The sequence below is a fragment of the Eriocheir sinensis genome, chromosome 18, assembly GCF_024679095.1.
Source record: "Eriocheir sinensis breed Jianghai 21 chromosome 18, ASM2467909v1, whole genome shotgun sequence".
Taxonomy (NCBI): Eukaryota; Metazoa; Arthropoda; class Malacostraca; order Decapoda; family Varunidae; genus Eriocheir; species Eriocheir sinensis.
In genome coordinates, this window is record NC_066526.1 from 19918553 (window position 1) to 19941525 (window position 22973).

Here is a 22973-nt window from a genome sequence, read left to right on the forward strand (position 1 = left end):
TTTATTCCTATTATATTTTTTTTCTGTTGCGTTAGTGTTTTTTGTTTGTTTATGTTGTCCTTTCTCTCTCTCTCTCTCTCTCTCTCTCTCTCTCTCTCTCTCTCTCTCTCTCTCTCTCTCTCTCTCTCTCTCTCTCTCTCTCTCTTTGCGTTCCTCCCTTTTGTTTGTTTATTTCAATCTCCCATAAACTCCCTCCCGGCGGATGCCCAGCATGCAGCCTCCTGCTGAACATACACACACACACACACACACACACACACACACACACACACACACTCGGCAAACACGTATCACCAACACTCACGCCGGTGACGCCCTAAGGGTCAACACACGTCCCTCAGATCGAAGGATGAATCGCGCCGCTTACGTCACGCCTACACAAGACCCCTTAAGAACACAAGATAACACCGGGAAACACAATGAAATCAAGATACTCCACAGGCAGAAAGGGACACTCCATCCCTGGCACATACACGGTATTTCACTCACTTCATTATGCATGGGAATGAGTTGACTCATTTTTATCGCCGTGATTCGTTAAAGATAATTCACTTTAGTACGGTTACGCTCGTCGGGGTATCAGTTTGTGGGAGATAAACGCCTGGCAGGGACGATAAGTTTGTCAGTGTGACGGTGCCAGGCGCGGGACGGAGCAATAGGTTGACGGAGTGCGAGGAGAGTCGGCCCGTACTTAGCTTGGCCTCCAGTGCCTCGCCGACGCCTCCCGCCTCACTCGCAGTGGTTAGCGGCTGACCGACGGCGCGGCCATTACTGCTCTGCCGTATTTTACTTTAGATCCTTCTCCGCGTGTCGTGTGGCTGCGAAGAGTGGTGCGTGCGTTCATCAGACAAGGGAAATAGTGATGGGAAGCTTCGTTCTGTGATAGATCGACTGATTTTTTTGCCACAAGAGAATGAGTCGAGTGAACCATTTCTTCCGCCGAAGACATTCATGAAGAGAGACCAAAAATCCTTTTCACGTCTGCGATACTTTTGTGGTTATAAACAGCTGCAGTAGTATTTGTGGTGGTCTTTGTAGTAACAATTATTTAGTGGGATAGCAATAACTGTAGCAACAACAGCTGCGACAGCATGAACAGCAGCAAATATAACAAGAAAACAAAACAAATATTAATGAAGCCAAGAGCTAATACGAAATCAACATCAGTTTAAGAGGAGCAGAACTTCGTTACCTGTGAAGCCTCGCGTGTTTGTCTTTGTCAGAAAATGGCGCAGAGCGCCCTCGAGCACCACCCCGAGTAACCACCACCACCACCACCACCACCCCTCCCAGGGGCTTGTTCCTCCTGTGTTGGCTTGCCTGTGAGTGTTGAGTGCCTGCCTGTGGGGTGCAATGCCTGGATGACATAAACGGAGGACACTTGCGTGAAGAAAAAGTGATTACGAGTGATATTCTTTTGTAATGTGCTGTTACCCCAAAGTTGTCTGTCTGTGTGTAATTAGTGTGTGTGGGTGTATCTTCTGGCGGTTTACTCGTTTACAACAGTCGACGGTGCTGCTAGCGTCTGTGTATTGTTAATTATATATATATATATATATATATATATATATATATATATATATATATATATATATATATATATATATATATGCAATTTTTTAGGGGGGGGGGTTATTGCAGGAGGTCGAAGGGTCGAGTTCGTCCTTTGGTTGACCCACATTCTCAGTGATTCACTCACAGTATCATAATAGAATGGAAGTCTTGTTTGACAGACAGCATACTGATGGTCCTGAACCACTCGACGCGTTTCAAAAATAGTAAGCGGTCGGTGGGTCCTGAAGCGGGACCCTCCGAGCACCACTCCCATGAGGCGTGGCCACTCAGCCCCACGCGTATACACCTGTCACTTGTGTATACAGTGTTTGATATTAGTGTTCATTACTTGTGTGGGGGGGCCAGGGCCTGGCGGGGGGGTCTACCTCTGTGGTAGTGTTTATAAAATTCTTCACACTATACAGTCAGTGTAGCCGTGTATTATATATGTGGTGCAGCCAACACCTGTGGGCTATGTAGTGTGCCACCACCCGTGTTTGATCTCACAGCGTCACCTGGGAGTGGCGTTATTACCCGAGTGGGCGTCGTAGTAGCAGTGTCGGGGCCGCACTCAGTATCCTGTTTCTATTGTTATCTGCCGCTGCCTCTCCTCCACCTCATCTCCCTCTTCGCACGCCCTCATATTGGTGTCTCGTGATCCGCCGCGGCACTCGGCTTATCTCCCTCGACACCCACGGCCCGGGGCACACCACCCACTTACAAGGGGAGCAGAGCGGCTAATATGGGTTCTTTATTACTAATCCTACACCTCCATCACGCGCCGAGCCTCCCCGGCCGTCACCACCACACGCTCCACCTCCCCTCGCTCCACCACCACTCACGAGGGAGGGGAGGGAGTGAAGGGAGTGAGGACTTGTATTATCTGCCAACCCCGAATCCTCACCCTCACCACCTCTGTCATCATCACCACCAGTTACAGTGTAATCACCGCCACCCGCGCGCCCATCGTGCCCGCGCCCCGCCGCCATTCACGAGTCAGACACGAGGGCGAGGATGGGGTTAATGAGGGTTTAGTATTGCCAATTTGGGACCGACACGACCAATATCATCACACCTACACTTCCACCCTCACCTCCACCCCCACCATGCACCGCCCCCTCCCCCTCCATCATCTGTCTCGCCCTTACCACACACGATCCCCGCACTAGTCGCAAGGGAGGAAGTGAAATGTCTAATTGAAATTCTGCATCTCGCTTTTCATCTTTTTAAACTATCACGAGGAAAGGATCAGATCTCCAACGTCTTTTCTAACACAGCAATGCAAGTAACTCAAGGGCATCAAAACCATAAAACAGAAGAGCCCCACCATACGCTTTTCCAGTATAAACAGTTGAGGTATGGAGTGGCCAGAGAAGAGGGTCAGTTTCAGTTTTAAGGATGTCTGGACCCATGATACTCCTTGATAGCGTTCACGTTTGGGAGTTTTACCGATATTTTCCTTTCCTCAGTTTTCAGTATAGAGGCGTGAAAGAGAAGCAGAGGAATGGAGGGATTAAGGGATTGATGAAGAACGAAAAAAAGGGTAGAGGAAAAGTATAGGAAGTAGGAAAGATGGAGGGAGAAGGAAAATCGGAAGAAAGAAATTGACTGACTGATGGAAGAGCGAAAAATGGGGTACTTGAAAAATGTAAAAAGTAGGAAAGGTAGAGAGAGGTGGAAAATCGGACGGAAGGAAATGAGTAAAAAAAATAGTTAGGGAAAGATGGCGAACAAAGGAATTACTCTCTTGAATCTTTCCTCGTAGTTCCCACCATTCCGCTTTGTTTGTATTTGTTTTGACTTACGAGAAAGAGGTCACCTGTGGCTCAATTTTGGCAGGTGGGAAAGGTGTTGTTACCTGCTCGAAAGGGTTAATTAGGCAGCAGAATCTTACGTTGGAACCCTTTTTTAAATGTTTCGTTTTCTTTCACTTAATCTATTCATTTCCTTTTATATAAGTTAGAGTGTGTCGCCTTGATCACCCCGTCTATAGCAGTGAGAGGAAGACGTATAATTAATGCCCCGTTTTTTTTTTTTACATGTTTAATTTTCTTCCATTTCGTCTATTCGTTTCATTTTATGTAAGAGAGTGTGTCCCCTTAATCACCCCGTCTATGGCGTGAGAGGAAGACGTAATTGATCCCCCCGCATAGCGCCTTGCATTGTGCCGCTCCGCCAGACTGTGACACCGGTGCCCCATGACTTGAAGGCCTCCTTGGTACACAGCACAGGCCACGAGGCATTTACGCTCATTAAACACACACACACACACACACACACACACACACACACACACACACACACACACATCAGTAGGCCTTTAAAGCATCCAGTGGAGAAATGATACACTGAGCGATTAGATGTTAGTATTATTACTGTGTTTATATATAAGTTTTGCGATTTTCTCATTCAGATTGGCAGACGTGCCTAAAGACACACTACCATGCTCTATACGGTAACGACACGATCACCAGCATACTGAGCCTTGGCGTCCCTACGTGTCTGCGTGCGAGGGAGCACATGCCAATTGGGGCTCATAGTCATGCTCCTCCTCACATAGCCACGTATATAGACACGTCCCAGACAAACGGAAAATACTCGTCTTCCTTGAAAGGTGATATCCTACGTTGCCTCAGCACTCCTTCGACTCTTCAGTCAGCGATGGAAGTGAATCCCTCGCGCCGCGCCCCTGAGCCGAGTGTGACATCCGGGTTATCACAGTTTGCCTTTCTCAGGGTTTCCCCAAGTACCTCCGTGTAGTACCCATGTATCGATCACCCGCCAAGAAGTACAAACAGCCAGCCGGGCCGAGCGCCGACCCTCCCGCTGTGGAATCCCCAGGTGTGTTTTGGGCGAGGCGTTTTATGCATACCGGACAGACGTGTCAGGCGCTGGACAACTCCCAAGAAGCCTCCTGAGAGTCCCGCGGCGCCTGAACGATTAGATAATACTCAGACTAACACACACACACACACACACACACACACACACACACACACACACACACACACACACACTGACGGTACGCACACAGACTAGGGGCACGAGGGCGACTTACGTTAGGTTCCACGATGCAGCACTCTAGGAAGGAACTTTATGGAAGAAATGCACATCACGTCGCCTTTATTTAATCACCAGAAAAGGAAGGGAGCGGAGACGGGGGGAGAGGGGGGAATATGTACCCACCTGGACGCTAAGGTGGGGCAGTCATTCCTTGTACAGTGTTTACACGGGGGAAGCGATGGAGGGGCTGAATGGAAGGAGGAAAAGATAAATGAAAGGAAGGAATAATACGGGGAAGGTGCATGGAACGGAGGAAGAAATGGAATGAAAATCGAGTGGGGAAAACAATGAAGAGAGAAAGGAAAGGGAGAAGGAAGAACAGAGGGAGGAAAAGATGAATGAAAGTGTAGATAAATGCTGGAATGGAAGGTGAAATGGACGAAGAAATGGAATGAAAATCGAAAGTGGAGAGCAATGTACTGGTTAAAAGGTGGATGAAGGGAGTGGAAAAATTCAGGTGAGGAAATTATGGAACGGAGGGAAGAGGAGGAAAGATTGATGCAGGAGAGGGAAGATGAAACTAAGAAAGAAATGGAGTGAAAATTCAATGTGGGAGACTAATGAAAGGGTTAGGAGGGAGGTGGATGAAGGGAGAGGAAAATTGCAGAGAGGGAAAGGAGGAACGGAGGGAAGAAGAGGAGAGACGGAGATGTAAAAGATGCTGATTGAGGGGGATCAAATTAAGAAGGGAGAGAGAGAGAGAGAGAGAGAGAGAGAGAGAGAGAGAGAGAGAGAGAGAGAGAGAGAGAGAGAGAGAGAGAGAGAGAGAGAGAGAGAGAGAGAGAGAGAGAGAGAGAGAGAGAGAGAGAGAGAGAGAGAGAGAGAGAGAGAGAGAGAGAGAGAGAGAGAGAGAGAGAGAGAGAGAGAGAGAGAGAGATAGAGAGAGAGAGAGAGAGAGAGAGAGAGAGAGAGAGAGAGAGAGGTCAGGAAGAGAAACGGAGGAACAGAAGGATGAAGGGATTACTGGAAAAACCAAAAAGCGTCAATAGAGAAATATGGAGATTAAGGAAGGTGGAGGAGGGAAGAAAAATGGAAGGAAGGAAAAGAGAAAAAATAAGTTAGGGAAAGTTGGAGAAAAAAAGGAATGGAGGAAATCGAGTAAGTCAGAAATTGAGTTAAGCAAGTATAGAGAAATGGAATGAGTGAAGAAGCGAATAAGAAAGACGCGTGAAAGATGGAAGGAGGAAGGAGTGGAAAAAACTAACAAAGGAAGGAAAAAGTTTTAAATGGAATTACAGAAGGATGAAGAAAAGGAGTGACAAGATTTATTTTTAATTTTTTTTACGTTTCGGCCTACAGTGCCGGTAGGCATTCTGAACGGGGCCTGATGGTTGGCCCCAGCCCGCTGTGGCGCAGGCACGTGTTTACAGTGGCGTCATTGCTTAACTCATGCTCTCCCCCGGAGGTCATCTTTGACATTCTCTTTTAGAAAGAGAATCTAGAGTCCGGGTTGATAGGTGGTTTTCAGGGCAGCATGTGGGTAGTCTTAAGCTGGTGTCACCCTGGGCCTTTTACGTCCAACCGCGTTGGCGGTTGGGGCAACCGGCAGCTCCAACTTTTCCGGGTGTGCGTCACACACGGCCAACGTCAGTTACCCGTATCCACAACGTAATCAAAGCACGGACCATTCACTTCTTTTTAAATTCTTCTTGGCGAAATTTTCATGCCTGTGGTCTCACAGCATGGGGTGCTCTCTTATCTTGCCAATTAAATGATAAACAAAGCAGCTCTGCCAATCCACTTTACGAGATTCTTGGTGGGCCATGTTCCGCTGCTCCTCACTCCTCAGCCACTGCCGTCGTCTGTTTGTTTACACACATCCGAGCGGTTGCTCATACCCACAACCGTTTTCCATCCGTACGGACAACCGACAACTCGCTTCCAGTTGGGCGTACGGGCAACCGCGGTTGCGCGTAGTCTCAACGGTTGGAGGAAAACGGCCATTGTGATACTGCCTTTAGGCCACTCAGCGGCGATTGAAAATTCCCAGCCTTTGGCGGCGGGCGGGACGCGAACCTGCGTCTTCCCGAACGCGCCGTCGGCAGCTAACCACTCAGCCACCGCCTCCCCAATGAATAGCAAGAATGATGAAGTAAAAGAAGGAGAAAGGGAGGAGTGGGGAAGGAAGTGGGAAGGATTGGAAAGGGAAGGAAGGAGGAAAGAAGTGGAAGTGGCGGGAGTGTTTGAGCTCTTGAAAATAAGCACCTCCGGCTTGGGTTTAAAGAATGGAGAGAGAGAGAGAGAGAGAGAGAGAGAGAGAGAGAGAGAGAGAGAGAGAGAGAGAGAGAGAGAGAGAGAGAGAGAGAGAGAGAGAGAGAGAGAGAGAGAGAGAGAGAGAGAGAGAGAGAGAGAGAAGGGGGAGGAGGCAAGGAAGAAGAACGAGGAGGAGGGCGGACGGAGAAAATAAATGGAAGAAATGGAGGAAGGGGAGGAGAAAAGTGAAACCATTTAATCTCTTGGATACTACCTGAGAGAGAGAGAGAGAGAGAGAGAGAGAGAGAGAGAGAGAGAGAGAGAGAGAGAGAGAGAGATTCGTGGATATTCTTCTTCGGCAAACCTCACCTAGTCCGGATGATAAAATTCTACAAATCATATTACACATTCTGACAACCTGAAACGCGTAGGGATCAAGTACTTCCGCCGATACCAACACGTCAGGAACTCGTCAAGTGTCGGAACAGGACCAGATTAAAATGAAAAACACTCAAGTCTCTATCAAAGGCGGAGCAGGACTAATCTCTGTTGTGATTGCTATTATCAGCGTGACTCATTACACACACACACACACACACACCGTGAACATAATTCTAACTCGTGATTCTCCTTTGCCCCGAGAAGTGAGGTGTTTACAAAAAGCGACACCAGGTGGCAGGTTGGCGTAATCAAGATCTAGCGGAGGTAAACAGCCGTATCAGTGTTGCTAATGATGTAAAGGCTGTCTGCTGGGCGGGGGGACATTTCTAGGTGGAGGCAAGCGGGGCGCGGCTCTCAACACCAGTAGATATTCTCACTCTACGCCTACACCTTCTCTTTACAGTGGGTGGGAGCCTAAGATCCATATTCTTAAACGTATCGGGCTCCCACTACGACTATTTCCCATTGCCACAGAGAAGATTAACCGGGTGTTCATGGGTGTTTTTCCCGTCCGTGGTGCAGTAGCTGTGTAAAACTCTCACGAGGATCACAAAACAATCCACGAAAACCCCAGCACTTCACTTCTACGAGCGGCTTTTTCAAACAGGCGAACTGAGGCGCCGAGACGTTTAGAAATACGGGCGTAAGAAACTAACTCTTTACCGTAGAAGGAAGACTAAGAAACGATGAAATGTGAAAACGGCAAATCCTCGTAACAGAAATGAGGATATTGAGTTCCTCGTGCGCGAAGTGGGTTTACATTCCGAAGTGTCTGGTCCTCCTCTCGTGAGAAGATTAACTATTGGAACTTGATGCTTTATTAGATGTCGTTGCGAGGAGTGACGGAGCGTGATACGTGTTAGCAATCCGACAGCATCGTGTGTAGCCTGTAGCACTCCCTTAGTCCGACCGTGGTACTTCTGGCACTAGCACGATGGGCAAGGGCGTGCAATTTAGGAAAAGCGTGTGAGTGAGTTCTTTAGGGAGTGTGCCAGAAAGAGAGGAGAGGAAGCGAGAGGTGGTGAGGAAGAAAGGGGCTAAAAAAAAAAAAAGGCGCTGCTTAGCCTTGCCTGAAGCTGCTAAGTTGGCCAGCAGACACAGCCGCTGCAGCCGAGGGTGTCGCCTCCCGGGGGCCTGAGAGTAATCGGTGTTCCTCGCCTCAAGACGCGGTGGTAGCAAATGAAATAAAAGTTTTGGTTGATGTAATAATAGTGATAGTAATCGCAGTAGTAGTAGTAGTAGTAGTAGTAGTAGTAGTAGTAGTAGTAGTAATAGTAGTAGTAGTAGTATTAGGGGAGGCGGTGGCTGAGTGGATAGCCTGACGGCGCCGCGTTCAGGACGACGCGGGTTCGCGCCCCGCCCGGTGACACCAAGCCGGGATTTTTCAGTCACCGCCGAGTGGCCTAAGACTACCCACATGCTGTCCAGAAGACCACTATCAACCCGGACTCTAGATTCTAGGATCAAAGATGAGCACCGGGGGACACCATGACCCAATGCAAGATGGCGCCACTATAAACACTTGCCTGCGCCACAACGGGCTGGGGCCGACCATCAGGCCCTACTAGCCAAGCCTACTGGCGCCACAGATGAAGACGTAAAAAAAAAATAGTAGTAGTAGTAGGAAGAGGAGGAGAAGGAGGAGAATTAGTAGTACCTAGAATAAAAAAATCTACACACTCCCAGTCAAACATCATTCAGGCCAAATCGATTATGAACACGACATTATGCACAATAATACGAGCACAGTATTGCGAACATCTGTGGGACCCAGCGCAGCCTCGACATGCTCCGGGAAATCATTACAGTCCCGCGCCCCTGAATGCGTGCCGCCCTCGCTCCTGCGCTCCGTTCTTCCCGTACAGCAGGACACGGCGCGCCCATAGAACCTTGGTGGCCCAGCCTGTCTTGTTATCATTCACACTGGACTGTTTTAAATGTGTGAACTTGTTTGACCTTGACGTTATCGCCAAACGTGTTAAGTGTTGTGTTAAGTGTTTGATGACTCATGTATTGTTCACGTGCTACGTTTGTGTGCACCATCGTAGCACAGAGGTTGTGCTCCGGTGTTTGAGATGTTGTATGAGCACTGCGTTATTTTCTCTATACATAGTTATCATCTTTCATGGTCTGTGGTGGCCAGTGGGACTTTTGGCTGTGTGTATATGTGTAGAACGCTTCTGTGGTTGGTTGTGTTCAGCGGTCAATGGTAATAAGATGTATGTGTGTTGCGTGGAGTCTTTGTGTATGTGTGTGTGTGTGTGTGTGTGTGTGGTTTGGACATGTGAAGAGAGTAGAGGAGGATACAGTGCTGGGAGTTTTGGAGAGATTAGAGTTAGAAGGAAGGAGACCAGGTGGTAGACCTAGGAAAACATGGAGAGGGTGTATACAGGAAGACTTGGCACTGATAGGATTGGATGAGCATCGGGCAGAAGACAGAGGTAGAATGGAGGAGAGCCATAAAGCGTTCAACCGCTGAGGAAGAGAGAAAACGGACTTTAAACGAAATAATGATGATGATGATGATGTGTGTGTGTGTGTGTGTGTGTGTGTGTGTGTGTGTTGATCTATGATGTGTATTGATATGGATGTTACACCGCTTCATGTTTACAGGTCACGTGTGTGTTTTGAGGCATCGTGTTCGCTTACTCTTCCATCACTAACCTTATGGAAACTTATTAGCTCTTGTCGATTCACTTCTACCTGCACCTGAGAGCACTAATTAGCACTCTCTTTTCTTCTCTAATCAATTTTTTTATTTCCTTTTATTTACTCGCTTTTCTCTTTCTTTTTTTCACCTCAGACCACATACAGGACCTTTTCCAGCACCATAACAGCACTTTCCATCCCCACCAGCACCTCAGACCACATACAGCACCTTTTCCAGCACCATAACAGGGCTTTCCATCCCCACCAGCAGCTCAGACCACATACAGCACCTTTTCCAGCACCATAACAGCACTTTCCATCCCCACCAGCAGCTCAGACCACATACAGCACCTTTTCCAGCACCATAACAGCACTTTCCACCCACACCAGCAGCTCAGACCACATACAGCACCTTTTCCAGCACCATAACAGCACTTTCCATCCCCACCAGCAGCTCAGACCACATACAGCACCTTTACTAACACTACAACAGCACTTTCTCCGTATTCCCATCAGCACACGTGTCATCATAAATGTCCTCGTCTCTGCTTAACAGGTCCATGAAGTCACACTCTTTAGACAACCCGTGACCACCTTAATTCATTTTTCCCCGTGTTGACCTTTTCCTCGTCATGCCACCCTGTCCACTGTCCGCCCCCTTCTCCTTTCTCTCTCCCCTTCCGTCTCCCTTCCCTCAGGCCACTGGAACGGCCGGGCAAGGGAGGGTAAAGGGACATTTATTGGGCCATCCATCACTCTCATGGCCTGCAAACAACGCTCTCCCATTACCGTCGAAGTTTCAGCTCTTTCACATTTATTTTCACCCTTACCTGATGTATGTATATAAATAGGTTAGGTATACATGCTCTCTCTCTCTCTCTCTCTCTGGTAAAGTCAGACAAGAACTCTACGTGTCTCGAGCTCTATGCCCTCTTGTAATATGTAATGCAGAGAGTGATTTTTTTTATATTTTTTTTTATTGTAGCGTTCACTGTATCGTACTTATGAAACCAGTCTGTGTTGCCCTTATCTGAATGTAACTCAATGTCTTTATGTCCCTATACCGATTTTCTTGTTGCATGATCCTCCTCTCAGTTCGTGTGAGTTCATTTTAATTATCTAATGCTTTGTTCCCTTTATTCTTAAGTAACTGTGTCTTGGGTGTGTCGGGGTTACTGACCTGATAACTTGTAGTGTGTACTCCCACGGCTCTACCTATTGCACTGTGTTTGATAGTAATAATGGCACTATTACTACTACTACTACTACTAATAATAATAATAAAAATAATAATAATGATAGGCTAATGACAATGGTGAACAATATTGATCAGTGTTTACGTTTTCTTTTTACTACTTCCTTTTTACATTTTTTTTTATTCTCTCTCTCTCTCTCTCTCTCTCTCTCTCTCCCCTTGGTAATTTCAGATAAGTGAATCGCCATTTTCAGCTCGATTGATATTTTTCCCCTCGATTTCGTTGTTATGGTTTTTACTCTCTCTCTCTCTCTCTCTCTCTCTCTCTCTCTCTCTCTCTCTCTCTCTCTCTCTCTGTGGCGAGGTTAGCTAATTAGGAGAACAGTTTTTTCAGCGCCATATTGTTTGTTTAATCCATCCATATCTCTCTCTCTCTCTCTCTCTCTCTCTCTCTCTCTCTCTCTCTCTCTCTCTCTCTCTCTCTCTCTCTCTCTGTCTATCTATTTCTCTTCCGATGTTTCTTTTTTGTTCCTTTTTGCACCTTTTCGTCTATTTTTGTTCCTTTTCGTCTATTTTTGTTCCTTGGGTTTATAGGTCAGGTAACCACTGAATCGTTAGTCTCCAGGTGTGACGCATGCTTAGTATTGCTTACCTTGCTGTTAGTGGTGACTTTGAATTACTCATACCTGCATGGTCACTTTCTCGCATGATAATTAAAGTGCAATAAAAGTGTTCTGATCATTATCCTTCTCTGTTATCTTTTATATATTCTTTTTTTATATTCATTTGTTAGTCCGTGTTTTTATCTCTATCTCTTTGTATTTGTCGTACATCATCAACAACAATTACTATGACAGCAAAACTGATTAACTGACTTTTGCTTCGTTTTAGTGGCATGGCGATTACGGTGTTCTTTTTTTACTTTGTCTATTTTTGCTCCGTGGTATGATCGTTGCCTTCGTTCTTAACATTCCGCTCGCCTTCCGCTGCCTCTTCTTTATTCATGGGTCGTGTGGCAAGCCGTTCATCTGTGCTCGCCTTGCTTCGAGATTCGCTGTCACAGTGCATAGGAACATGACTCTGAGGAAGGAGGAGGAAAGAATGGGATGGAGATGGAAGAAAAGGAAGGAAGGGAAGATGAAAGGGAAACAGGAAGGAAAGGAGACAAGATTAATGAATGTAAGGAGAAACAATGAAGGGAAGGAAGGGATGGAACGAAGAATCAAGGAGGGAAAGAAGAAAAAAGGAAGGAAAGGAAGGATGGAAGGAAGGCAGGCAAGAAAGAAAGAGAAAAGGAATTAAGAATGGAAGGGGGAACAATAAAGGGAAGGAAGAAAGGAAAAGGAAAGGTGTTACAGTTTCTAGTATACGTTTAGGTGGTGCGTGTTAAGTGTTTGTATCTTGGCTGTTTATGCTCGGACTGTTACCTCACTCGTCAGGGCCGGAGTCACCGTCGCCTGCTTCACAAGTTGATTGAAGCTGGTGAGATAACAAAATAGCCTTTGCTTAAAGTGATGTAGATATGTATGGCCGAGCGGAAGCCTTGGTTCACTTAGTTCACTTTGTTCACTCTCTCACTGGGACTTTAAAAGGTGTGTGATTTTCAAGGGTTTTTAGTATGAATTTGTATTTACAATCTTAGAGTAAATTACAGGTTGTGAGCGGGCGCACGAAAATGGGAGCACACCCAGAACAAAAGCTTGTGTCTCCTGCCCTCGCCCGTTTTGTTCTGCTCTCCTGGGTGCTTGACGCAAGTTTTATTTGCGTCGCTTGTTCGCTGGAAGTGTTGATCTTCTGGTGATGAGTCGCAGGAACTTTCAACGTTCCGGTGCCAACATTGCTGACTTCACCGTCAGCAATACTCTCTTTCTCACGGCATAAACAGCTGCGTGTCCAATAACATCCTGCCGCGTGTTCCTGATCTCGTGTTTCGACACCTACACTCATACATTCATATACACATGATATTTTTACATTAGTGCCTAACAAAGGAAGGGAGGAATCAAGGATGAGCGGGAGAAATGAAGGACGGAAAGAGGGCAAAAAAAAAAGAGAGAGAGAAAGAGGAAGGCAGTATTGAAGAATGAAAGGAAAGGTATAATGTTGATGGAAAATAACTAAAAAAAAAAGAAAGGAGGGCGTGGAATGAGGGGGAGGGAAAATGAAGAAAGACGCTCAATGAAGGAAGGAAAGCAGCAAGAAATGGAAGAAGAAAAAGATAATGGATAAAAGGAAGGAAAGAAGGAGGAAAAGGATAAATAAGTAAAGGAAGGAAGGAGGGAAAGGAATAGATTAAAGAAGAAAGAGATAATGGATGGAAGGAATGAAATAAGGAAGGAAAGAAGGAGGGAAAGGAAGAAATGAAAGAAGAAAGAGATAATGGATGGAAGGAATGAAATAAGGAAGGAAAGGAAGAAATGAAAGAAGAAAGAGATAATGGATGGAAGGAATGAAATAAGGAAGGAAGGAAGGAGGGAAAGGAAGAAATGAAAGAAGAAAGAGATAATGGCTGGAAGGAATGAAATAAGGAAGGAAGGAAGGAAAGGAAGAAATGAAAGAAGAAAGAGATAATGGCTGGAAGGAATGAAATAAGGAAGAAAGGAAGGAAGGAAAGGAAGAAATGAAAGAAGAAGAAGATAATGGCTGAAAGGAATGAAATAAAGAAGGGGGAAAGAAAGAAATGAAAGAAGAAAAAGATAATGGCTGGAAGGAAGGAAATAAGGAAGAAAGGAAGGAAGGAAAGGAAGAAATGAAAGAAAAAGGAGATAATGGGTGGAAGGAATTAAATAAGGAGGGTAAGGAGAAATCAATAAAGGAAGGAAGGAGGGAAAGGAAAAAATGAAAGAAGAAGGAGATAATGGCTGAAAGGAATGAAATAAGGAGGGTAAGGAGAAATCAATAAAGGAAGGAAGGAGGGAAAGAAAGAAATGAAAGAATAAAGAGATAATGGCTGGAAAAGAAGGAAATAAGGAGGGTAAGGAGAAATCAATAAAGAAAGGAGGGAAAGGAGAAATAAATAAAAGGAAGAGAGTAGGGCAGAAGTGTTGATCAATAACATGCGTGCCACCTTTTGTGCCACCTGTATTGTCCCCCAAACGCTTGAGTGGCAGGTGTTTGTGTGCCAGGTGGTTGGGTGTGGACTCACATTTTTCGTCCTGCAGCTTAAGAAAAGTGTATTTCTTTCGTTACTTTTAACCAACTTCTATAACTGCTGCTTTTGCTCTACTACTACTACTACTACTACTATTTCTTTCTTTCTTTCTTTCCATATTTCTCGTTTTTTCTTTCTTTCTTTTTTACTACTGCTACTACTACTACTACAACTTTTTCTTTCTTTCTTTCTTTCCATATTTCTCGTTCTTTCTTTCTTTTTTACTACTATTGCTACTACTACTACTACTACTACTACTACTACTACTACTACTGCTGATAACACTAACAGTCATCTTACAAGTACCATCACGAGCCGATACTTACGTCACTCTCTTCCAGGGCGAGATGAACAGCACCCGCGGGGGCTGCGAGGTCCTCTGGCGGGTGGCTGCCTGGGGCCTCTGCTGCAGCGTCGTGGCGGCCGCCCTTTGCCTCGGCGTCGCCACCGCCTCACGCCCCAACCCTCGACGTCCAGAAGGAGCAGACAACACCCTCTATCTAGAAGCCCGAAAGAAAACACCTCATGTTCCCTCTCGATATGAAGAGGATAATGAGAATGAAACGAAAACAGCTCACGTCTTGCCGGGGCGTGAAGGGGAACGCTCGCAAAACAGAGCGCTTAATGAAAATGAGGAAAGAGACAAGTTTTCATTCCCCCTGGATCGCGGTGTTGCCAGAGAGAAAACAAAAGCCCGCGTCCTCTGGCTGGGAAACAAACACGAGGGCTCGAAAAACGGGGAAGTTAGAGAAAATGGAAACCACTCCGCCGAAACACTAGAAGCTCAGGTTGCGAAGAGGACGAGGAGGTGGTGGAAAAGGAGGAGGAGGAGGAGGAGGAGTAGGAGGGCGGCTTTCAACGCCTCTTTTTCCACTAACGAGGACGACTCGCGAACACGTATTCCCAGGTCCCGGCAACGTCCACTTGATGACACGGACTGCTCCTTGAAGTCGTCTTGCTCAGCGCGGAAGGAACAGGAGTTTAACGAGACGCTGGTGAACATGTGAGTGGCGATATTGCACTTGTTCTGTAGCTGGTGTTATTAGGGGTAGCATTGGCGTGGTGTGTGTGTGTGTGTGTGTGTGTGTGTGTGTATGTTTGAGTTGGGAGGAGGGGGGGGGTATTTTTTTTGTCTGCAACACGTAGCATATCTGAAAAAGAAATAACGAGGCAATTCGAGTGCCCTTTTCCTCTAGTGCAATGCGGGATTATTAGTTTTTGTGAGTCATATTACAAGAGAGAGGATGTCATGCATGTGGGTGTTGGGCCATTGGGCGTATAACCGGGGCTGTGATGCGAGTGGGGACACGTGATGAGCGCATGCTGTTATGCTGCTGATAGGGCCATGAGTAATAGTGTCTTAAAGGTGACGTGACGCTACCGGTATAGATCGATAATTATTTTGATATGCGAGAATGTTATGATCATGAGGGCAGGTGATTAGGCTATTATGATGAGACATAAAATTAGGGTGTACAGAAAATAAGGAGTGTAGAATTATCATATAATGCCCCACCGCAGGCTCAAGGGCTAATGTAACGGAGATGAGCATCGAGGCCACGCGTACCTATAGCGTATGCCCCCAACCTTACCTTACCTCTCCGTCAGGGTATCAAGCGACGCCTCCTCCTACAGGTTCCCGTGTATGTGTGACGACCAGTGCCACGTGTACGGCGACTGCTGCCAAGACCACCCCTCCCCCCCGCTGCCGCCCCACGCCCCGCGCCCCGCCTGCAGGCCCCTCACGCCCACAGCCAAGCGGCCCTACGCCCTCCCCAGGGTAAGCGAGGCCTTGTGTGGACCTTCGTGACGCTCAGGGTTTATTACTCTTCAAATATGTGATTCCTTCAGTGATTTTGTTATCTTCGACGGTTACTTTTATTCTATGAGATGTATGTATGTATGTATGTATTCATTTTAATTTTTTTAGCGGCTTTGTTCTTTTTATTGCTGAAAAGTTCAATTTTTCTTCTGTTAAAGAGTATACGTTTCCAACTGTCTGTCTGTCTTTCTGTCCATGTGTGTCGTTTGTTTTTCTATTAGCAAGGTATTACATGCAGCTGTTCATGGAGCTCTGCTGTGATAGAGTGCTTTACTTGCATGATATTTTAGACATCGAGGACGGGCCTCAGCAAGCCTTCGAGGTCTGAGTGAAACCCGTTCATAACTTGTAGGAAACTTTACAGCGAGACAGTGCTGGGCGAGGATCCAGCAGCTTCATATTATCACAGCTTTTTTTCTATTCTTTTTGCGTTCTAGCCTATAGCGCCATTAGACTTTCTTTAGGGGACTGGTGGCCGGCCCCAGCCCGTCTTGGCGCAGGCAAGTGTTTATAGTGGCGCCATCTATTCTCGGCTCATGCTGCCCCCCGAAGCTTATTCTTGATTCACTTGGACAGTTCCTCTAGAGTCCGGGTTGATAAGTGGTCTTCAGGACAGCATGTGGGTAGTCTTAGACCACTCGGCGGTGGCTGAAAAATCCCAGGTGGTTGCAGCGGATCAAACCCGCATAGTCCAAAACAAGATCTATTTAGACCTTGGTCCAGAGCTCGATGAACGCGGGACCTGCACGCTAGCCACTCAGCCACGGTCTTTATAACTTTTTCGTTAATTTCTTTGAAAGTAAAAACAAACTGAGCTTCTTCATTTGCGACTCTCATCAGGATAATCTTCTTCCTCCACAGACGGTGTTCCTGGTGGAAAGGTGTCCTGTGGGGACAGAGGCGCTGCTGGCGGACAGGTGTGACGGCGACGCTCCCCCCACATACCTGATGGACATTCCGGTCTTCTCCAGAACGTCCGACGTCGGCTACGCCAACATCTTCTGTGCCAGATGTCACAACGACACTGACATCCTCAAGTTTAACATGTCGATATCCTGCATCGACAGCGTGAATTCGACCACCGAGGTGGAGAAAATGACCTACCACGGCGGCGAGCTTCGGTGGTCTTCTCCTGCTGCCTCAGAAGAAACTGGGGAGGAGAAGTATTGCCTCCTGGATGTGGCGTTCCCTTCGTCTGTGGGCCGCTGGTGTGAGCCTGAGCTGGTCGACGCCTGTAGAGAGGACTGGCCGGTGCAGGAGCACGTGAGGAGATGCGCTGCCTACAACTTTTACGTCCAGACGAAGGATTACGTGTACAAGAACAGAGATTGCGCCCTCTGCAATGGCATTCCTGAAGATGAGATTCATTGCCTCGCTCTTTTCACGCCTGGAACCCGTTTTGGGGCCCAGTCACTGCCGTCCCTGACAGAGCTGTTTGAGGTGCAGGGAGACTGTGAGGACGATGAGGTATGGGACGTGCTGTACCGCCGCTGCGAGCACGTCTCCTGCGGATTCCTCTTCACCCTCGTGGACGGGAAGTGTGTTTGGAGCAACAAGACAATGCCTGTCAACGGCCAGCCTTACCTCAACGAGTCTTGCTTTGTTATGGAGTTCAGCCAAAACTTTAGCCTCGTCTTCCCAAACCAGAGTATATATATCAACGAAACGCAGCACCTCTACCGCTTCGGCGAGTACGAGTTCAACGGGTCGTTGGTCAGAGTGTGTGATGGGACGGAGGACTGGACGCCGATCATGCACGTCATCTCATCCGTGCTCATCCTGATCTCGCTCGTGTGTTTAATCCTGCACATGGCGATCTTCATAGCGCTGCCCAAGAGACGCAACATTCCCAGCATGAACCTCTTCTCCATGACCATCTCGCTCTTCATGGCAGAGTTTTTGTTCGTGACGTTTTTCCATCTGAAAATCAACCACATCTCGTGCGTTGTCACGGGTGTTCTCATGTACTACTTCCTTTGTGTCTCGTTCCTCTGGATGAACGCCATGAGCATCGACATCTTCAGGACATTTTACTCCAACACTTACCGCACCAAGTCGAGGGCCGTGTTCACCCAGTACTCGCTGTACGCTTGGCTGCTGCCGCTCGTGGCCGTCACGGCGGCCGTCGTGGTGGACCAGGTTTGGCCTGAATCTCTCATCGCACCTCACTTCGGCACCGTGAAGTGTTGGCTGAACAACAAGTGGGGACTGGTGGCGTTCTTCACCTTTCCTTCCGGAGTTATCATCCTGGCTAACATGATTCTCTACATGGTGTCGGTACACAACATTTATACTCAGATGAAATCAGGTGAGATGGCCTCGTCCACCATACGCAAGAACGGCAGCTTCAAATCCACCGTGCCGGCTTCAAGGAACGAGAACTCCATGAAACTTTCAAGTATGGGCAAGAAAATCTGCTCCGTGCCGCGTGCGAAACAAAACGGCGATTCCGACTCCCATAGATACAAGGAACGATTACGAGACAGGCTGAGCCGCGGCCTGTGCTCCCACAAGAAGCAGCGGGTGAGGCTGATTCTGTACAGCAAACTTGCACTCATGATGGGCATGACGTGGGTATTCGCCTTCGCCTCCATCCACACCAAAAGCATCGTTTTTGAGTACCTCTTCATTGTTTTCAATGGCTTACAAGGAACATTCATTTTCGTTTCCTTTGACCTCAAGAAAAAGGTGTGGGAGGAGCTGTGCCACAAGTGGAATCGCCGTGACGAGCAACACAATGGGAACTCCAGCCGGCACCCCAACACCTTTTCCACCAGCGTCAAGACTCCACCTGACGGCGACTACAAGTATCGCTGGTCCTCGAGTCGCAGATTCGAAGGAAGACAAGCGTATTCTGCATCTTGCAGCATAAGCGAGACTCAGCCCCCGCAGAAAGCCGAGAGTGAGGTGTGAGGCTCATACAGTACTAGACGAGACACACAACGAGGAGCATGACAGCTGTCCCAACGACTGACTAAAGACGTCGCTGCAGAGTGGAAAGGTTCTGAGGGCGCAGTCCACTCTGGAAGTCTGTTCAGTGCATCAACTTTCATCGCTGTTGCAAGAGAGGAAACACCAAAACAAAAGGAATTAACACATTCCCTTCGTGTTTCCGGACCAGCAGCAGCAATGAAGCAAAGTATCTCGAAACACTGAAGCGCCACAGTGCATGTATACTGCAGCGAGGTGCAGGCACATCCCATCCAGCAGTGCTTAAGTTACATCATTGCCATGGCACAATCGATCCCAAGAGAAGGCTTGTCTGTAAACGCCGACCTAGCCGCCATTCCAGTCCATAGTGAACTTGGTTGCCCCAAGAATTAACTCTCAGGCCTTGCAAGCACGAGCTGCGACGGGTAAATGAAGGCCGCAGTGGAAACGATTAAAAGAGGCTGACCCCACGGACTGCTCTGATGATGAGACCGCGGGGATCAAAAATAATTCATTCAAGACATATAACTTACATGGTTATCACGAATGATCTCGAACTGTTTGTTTTCAGAGGGAAAACTCCGGTGGTTGAAATTACAGCATAGTAGGGTGCGCGCTCATCATATGCGGAGGAGGGTAAACACTGTAAATCAAAGGAAGGGATCTCAGGTTAAGGCGGAGGTGCAGGTGTTTGCTGCACGCCGATTCAGTGTTTGGAGTCGATCTGTTGATTGATTTGGGAGTTTGGGAAGAAGCAACACCACCGATGTTTTATAACGTATCAAAACCACATCCACATTATATATAGCCTTGTGAAGCACTAAACTGACCACTGCTATATTTTTTCTGAAATTCTACGCAATGAAATTTTAAGGAGAATCATTTAACAGTTTATGGCGCTTCTGAGTTTCATTTTTCTTGTAGTGAAAGCTTAAGTGACTATACCCTTTATTCACCCTTAATTCCTTTGAATATAAATGAACATGACTGAGATGCTCTACTTAGATCATTGAATAGCATCACTTTGGTTAAGACAACAGAACGTGACTACCGCCGCCATCCCTGCCCCCCCCCCCTCCACCCCCACCCCGCCGCCCTGGATACGGTCACAGTGTTTACCAAGGAACTCCACACCCCTGCCCTGCTTCAACCAGGATGCCGCTGCCTCCCACGGCTCTTGAAACACACGGAAGGAAGATTAATGGTTGCATGGGAGATAAGGATAACGAGATGGAGAAAGAGGAGGAGAAGAAAAAAGATAGAGTGCAGGAGTTTGTGGTGGAGAAGTCCAGGAAGAAGATAAAGAAGACCATTGATAAGTCACTTCGATGTTCGGTACCGATACGACAGTTCTTTTTATTTACCATTATTGTCCAAGAAATTCGATGTATATCCAGTTTCATTTTCACATTGCACTCATTTTCAATCATCTCATTATTATATTCACGTGTAGCTTATGCTCTCTGTGTCCATCCCTCTGTGGGTAATGACTGAAGTATGGATCATGTACAAATATCAAAGTAAACCGTGCACCTCATGTGAAGGAAATGTTGTGAAGTCAATGTTTTGTCATGTAAAATCAATGTACTGTCACGTTAAGCTGAATCTTCGTCTGTATACGTCCTATAAATGTGAACGAATCCATCAAATCTCGATACAGGGTCCTCTAACCCAAGTTTTATGCATGTATGGTGTGCGACTCTTCGTCATATAGTTAAATCTTCCGGCACCCAACCACATACATTTAACAAGGCTTTCGTATAGGATTTGTGGGCATTCTCATGGGTAGTTTTATGACCCCGGTGGTAGTTTGACAACGTTTCTGCACCATGAACGTAAAGAAACACTCATGGGGACGCTCTTAACCTCTTATTTGGCCTCTGGAAATGATTGATGTAAGAATATTTGGCCTGATGTAAGAGTATTTGGCCTGATGTAAGAGTATTTGGCCTGATTGATGTAAGAGTATTTGGCCTGATGTAAGAGTATTTGGCCTGATGTAAGAGTATTTGGCCTGATGTAAGAGTATTTGGCCTGATGTAAGAGTATTTGGCCTGATTGATGTAAGAGTATTTGGCCTCTAGAAATGATTGATGTAAGGGAAGAAAAAGCGTCTCAAAATACCAACTTACATATTGACTGACCAGCATTCACTTCACTATATCAAAATCGAGAACAACTAACTCGCTGTGATTTGACAGATGCATAAGAAGCTACCGACCTACATATTCGCTGACAAGCATTCCCTTTACCACCCAAATCGAGGACAACGACTTCGATTTGATTATTGAAGTAGGTACATACGAAGCTATACGTCACATTTGCGTCACATTATCGGGAAGGAGCACTCTTGAGGGGCCATTATCGCGCTTCGAGTTCTGTGGGAAATCACTTATCTACATATTCTTCCTCATGTCCTTCACGTTTTGTTCGCCTGTGTCATCGTCACATCAACTTGCACTCAGGACCAGATTGATTAGATAGATAATAGCGAGTTATTGCGTAGGGCGGGAATGTTCTTTGTCTGTTTGGGTGTAGGTGAAAGCCTATAGCACACACACACACACACACACACACACACACACACACAGTAGCTGCCTCACTTCCAAAACAGACAGATAAATAGATAGGTTTAGATAGATAGATAGATGGACATTCACATCACACTGTCTAGCCTATATTTCGTGTATCACCAGACATGTATCTCCTTCAATCACCGTATATAATAAATAAATAACTCTCTCTCTCTCTCTCTCTCTCTCTCTCTCTCTCTCTCTCTCTCTCATTAGTCATCTTAATTGTGTCGTTGTTTGTGTCGACTTGGAAATGTGAATTAAATCATATTCATTCAGATTATTTTATTTATCCTATTATTTTATTTCTCGGTATGAACTTTTCGTTGTCGCAGAGAAGAGCAAGGCGGCGAAGAGGTAAAAACAAAGTGGGTTCTTGCTCTGCCAACTTGCCTAATAAGCCTCCCAATGTAGACTTGCAGCACAGAGGGTATGCTTATGACTTAATTAATATCCAGTAGCGTATACAAACATGTTCATTAGAAGGGGAGGAGGCGTCATGAGTCTCAAGATACGCTGCTTAAAAGGAATTTCTGGATGTCCATTTTTTTTGTTTCAGTTCACTTAAAATGAAGTGTCTGGTGAGGATAGAGAGGGTGAGGGGCGTGACCCACCCTCCCCGCTGGCTACTTTAATAGATTAGTTGGTGATTGATTAAACGATTGATTAATTGTCTGACGGGTATATATACCGACTGATTGGTTTATTGGCTAGTTGACTGATTGATTGATTGACTGACAGCCTGACTGATTAATCAACTGATTGACTGATTCAGACTGATTTACTGCCTAACTGATTGATTCATTGACTGACTGACGGACTCACTGACTGACTAATTAATTGATTGACTGACGGAGTGACTACCTGCCTGACTGATTGATTGACTGACCATCTAATCGACTGACTGACTGATTGACTTACTGACTGACTGATTGACGTACTGACTGACTGATTGAGGTACTGACTGACTGATTGATTTACTGACTGACTGATTGACTTACTGACTGACTGATTGATTTACTGACTGACTGATTGACTTACTGACTGACTGATTGAGGTACTGACTGACTGATTGATATACTGACTGACTGATTGACTTACTGACTGACTGATTGACTTACTGACTGACTGATTGACTTACTGACTGACTGATTGACTTACTGACTGACTGATTGACGTACTGACTGACTGATTGACGTACTGACTGACTGATTGGCTTACTGACTGACTGATCGATTGACTGCTCGACGATTGATTTAATGACTGATCGATCGATTGACTGCTTGCCATATTCATAGAGTGGCTTATTGACTGACTCGGCTTCAGTGCCTTTAGGGGGCAGCCAATGAAATTGATCCGCGAGGAAATTGAGAAGGGCCACGCCTCTAGTAATTGATTAAA

At 46.4% G+C, this 22973-nt stretch overlaps 1 protein-coding gene across 2 annotated transcripts; it reads left to right on the plus strand.

The window, feature by feature from the left end:
• Positions 1-607: 607 nt before the first annotated feature.
• LOC127000422 (uncharacterized) lies at positions 608-21787 on the plus strand. 2 transcript variants are annotated; one of them, XM_050864132.1, is made up of 4 exons: positions 608-741; positions 14588-15249; positions 15882-16026; positions 16930-21787. In XM_050864132.1, exons 2-4 carry the CDS (start codon positions 14594-14596, stop codon positions 18979-18981), a joined length of 2853 nt encoding a protein of 950 aa, XP_050720089.1. In that variant the 5' UTR covers positions 608-741; positions 14588-14593; the 3' UTR covers positions 18982-21787. The 2 variants fall into 2 exon arrangements, with proteins under 2 accessions (XP_050720089.1, XP_050720088.1); XM_050864131.1 differs by having other exon boundaries at positions 624-1322.
• The last annotated feature ends 1186 nt before the right edge of the window (positions 21788-22973 follow it).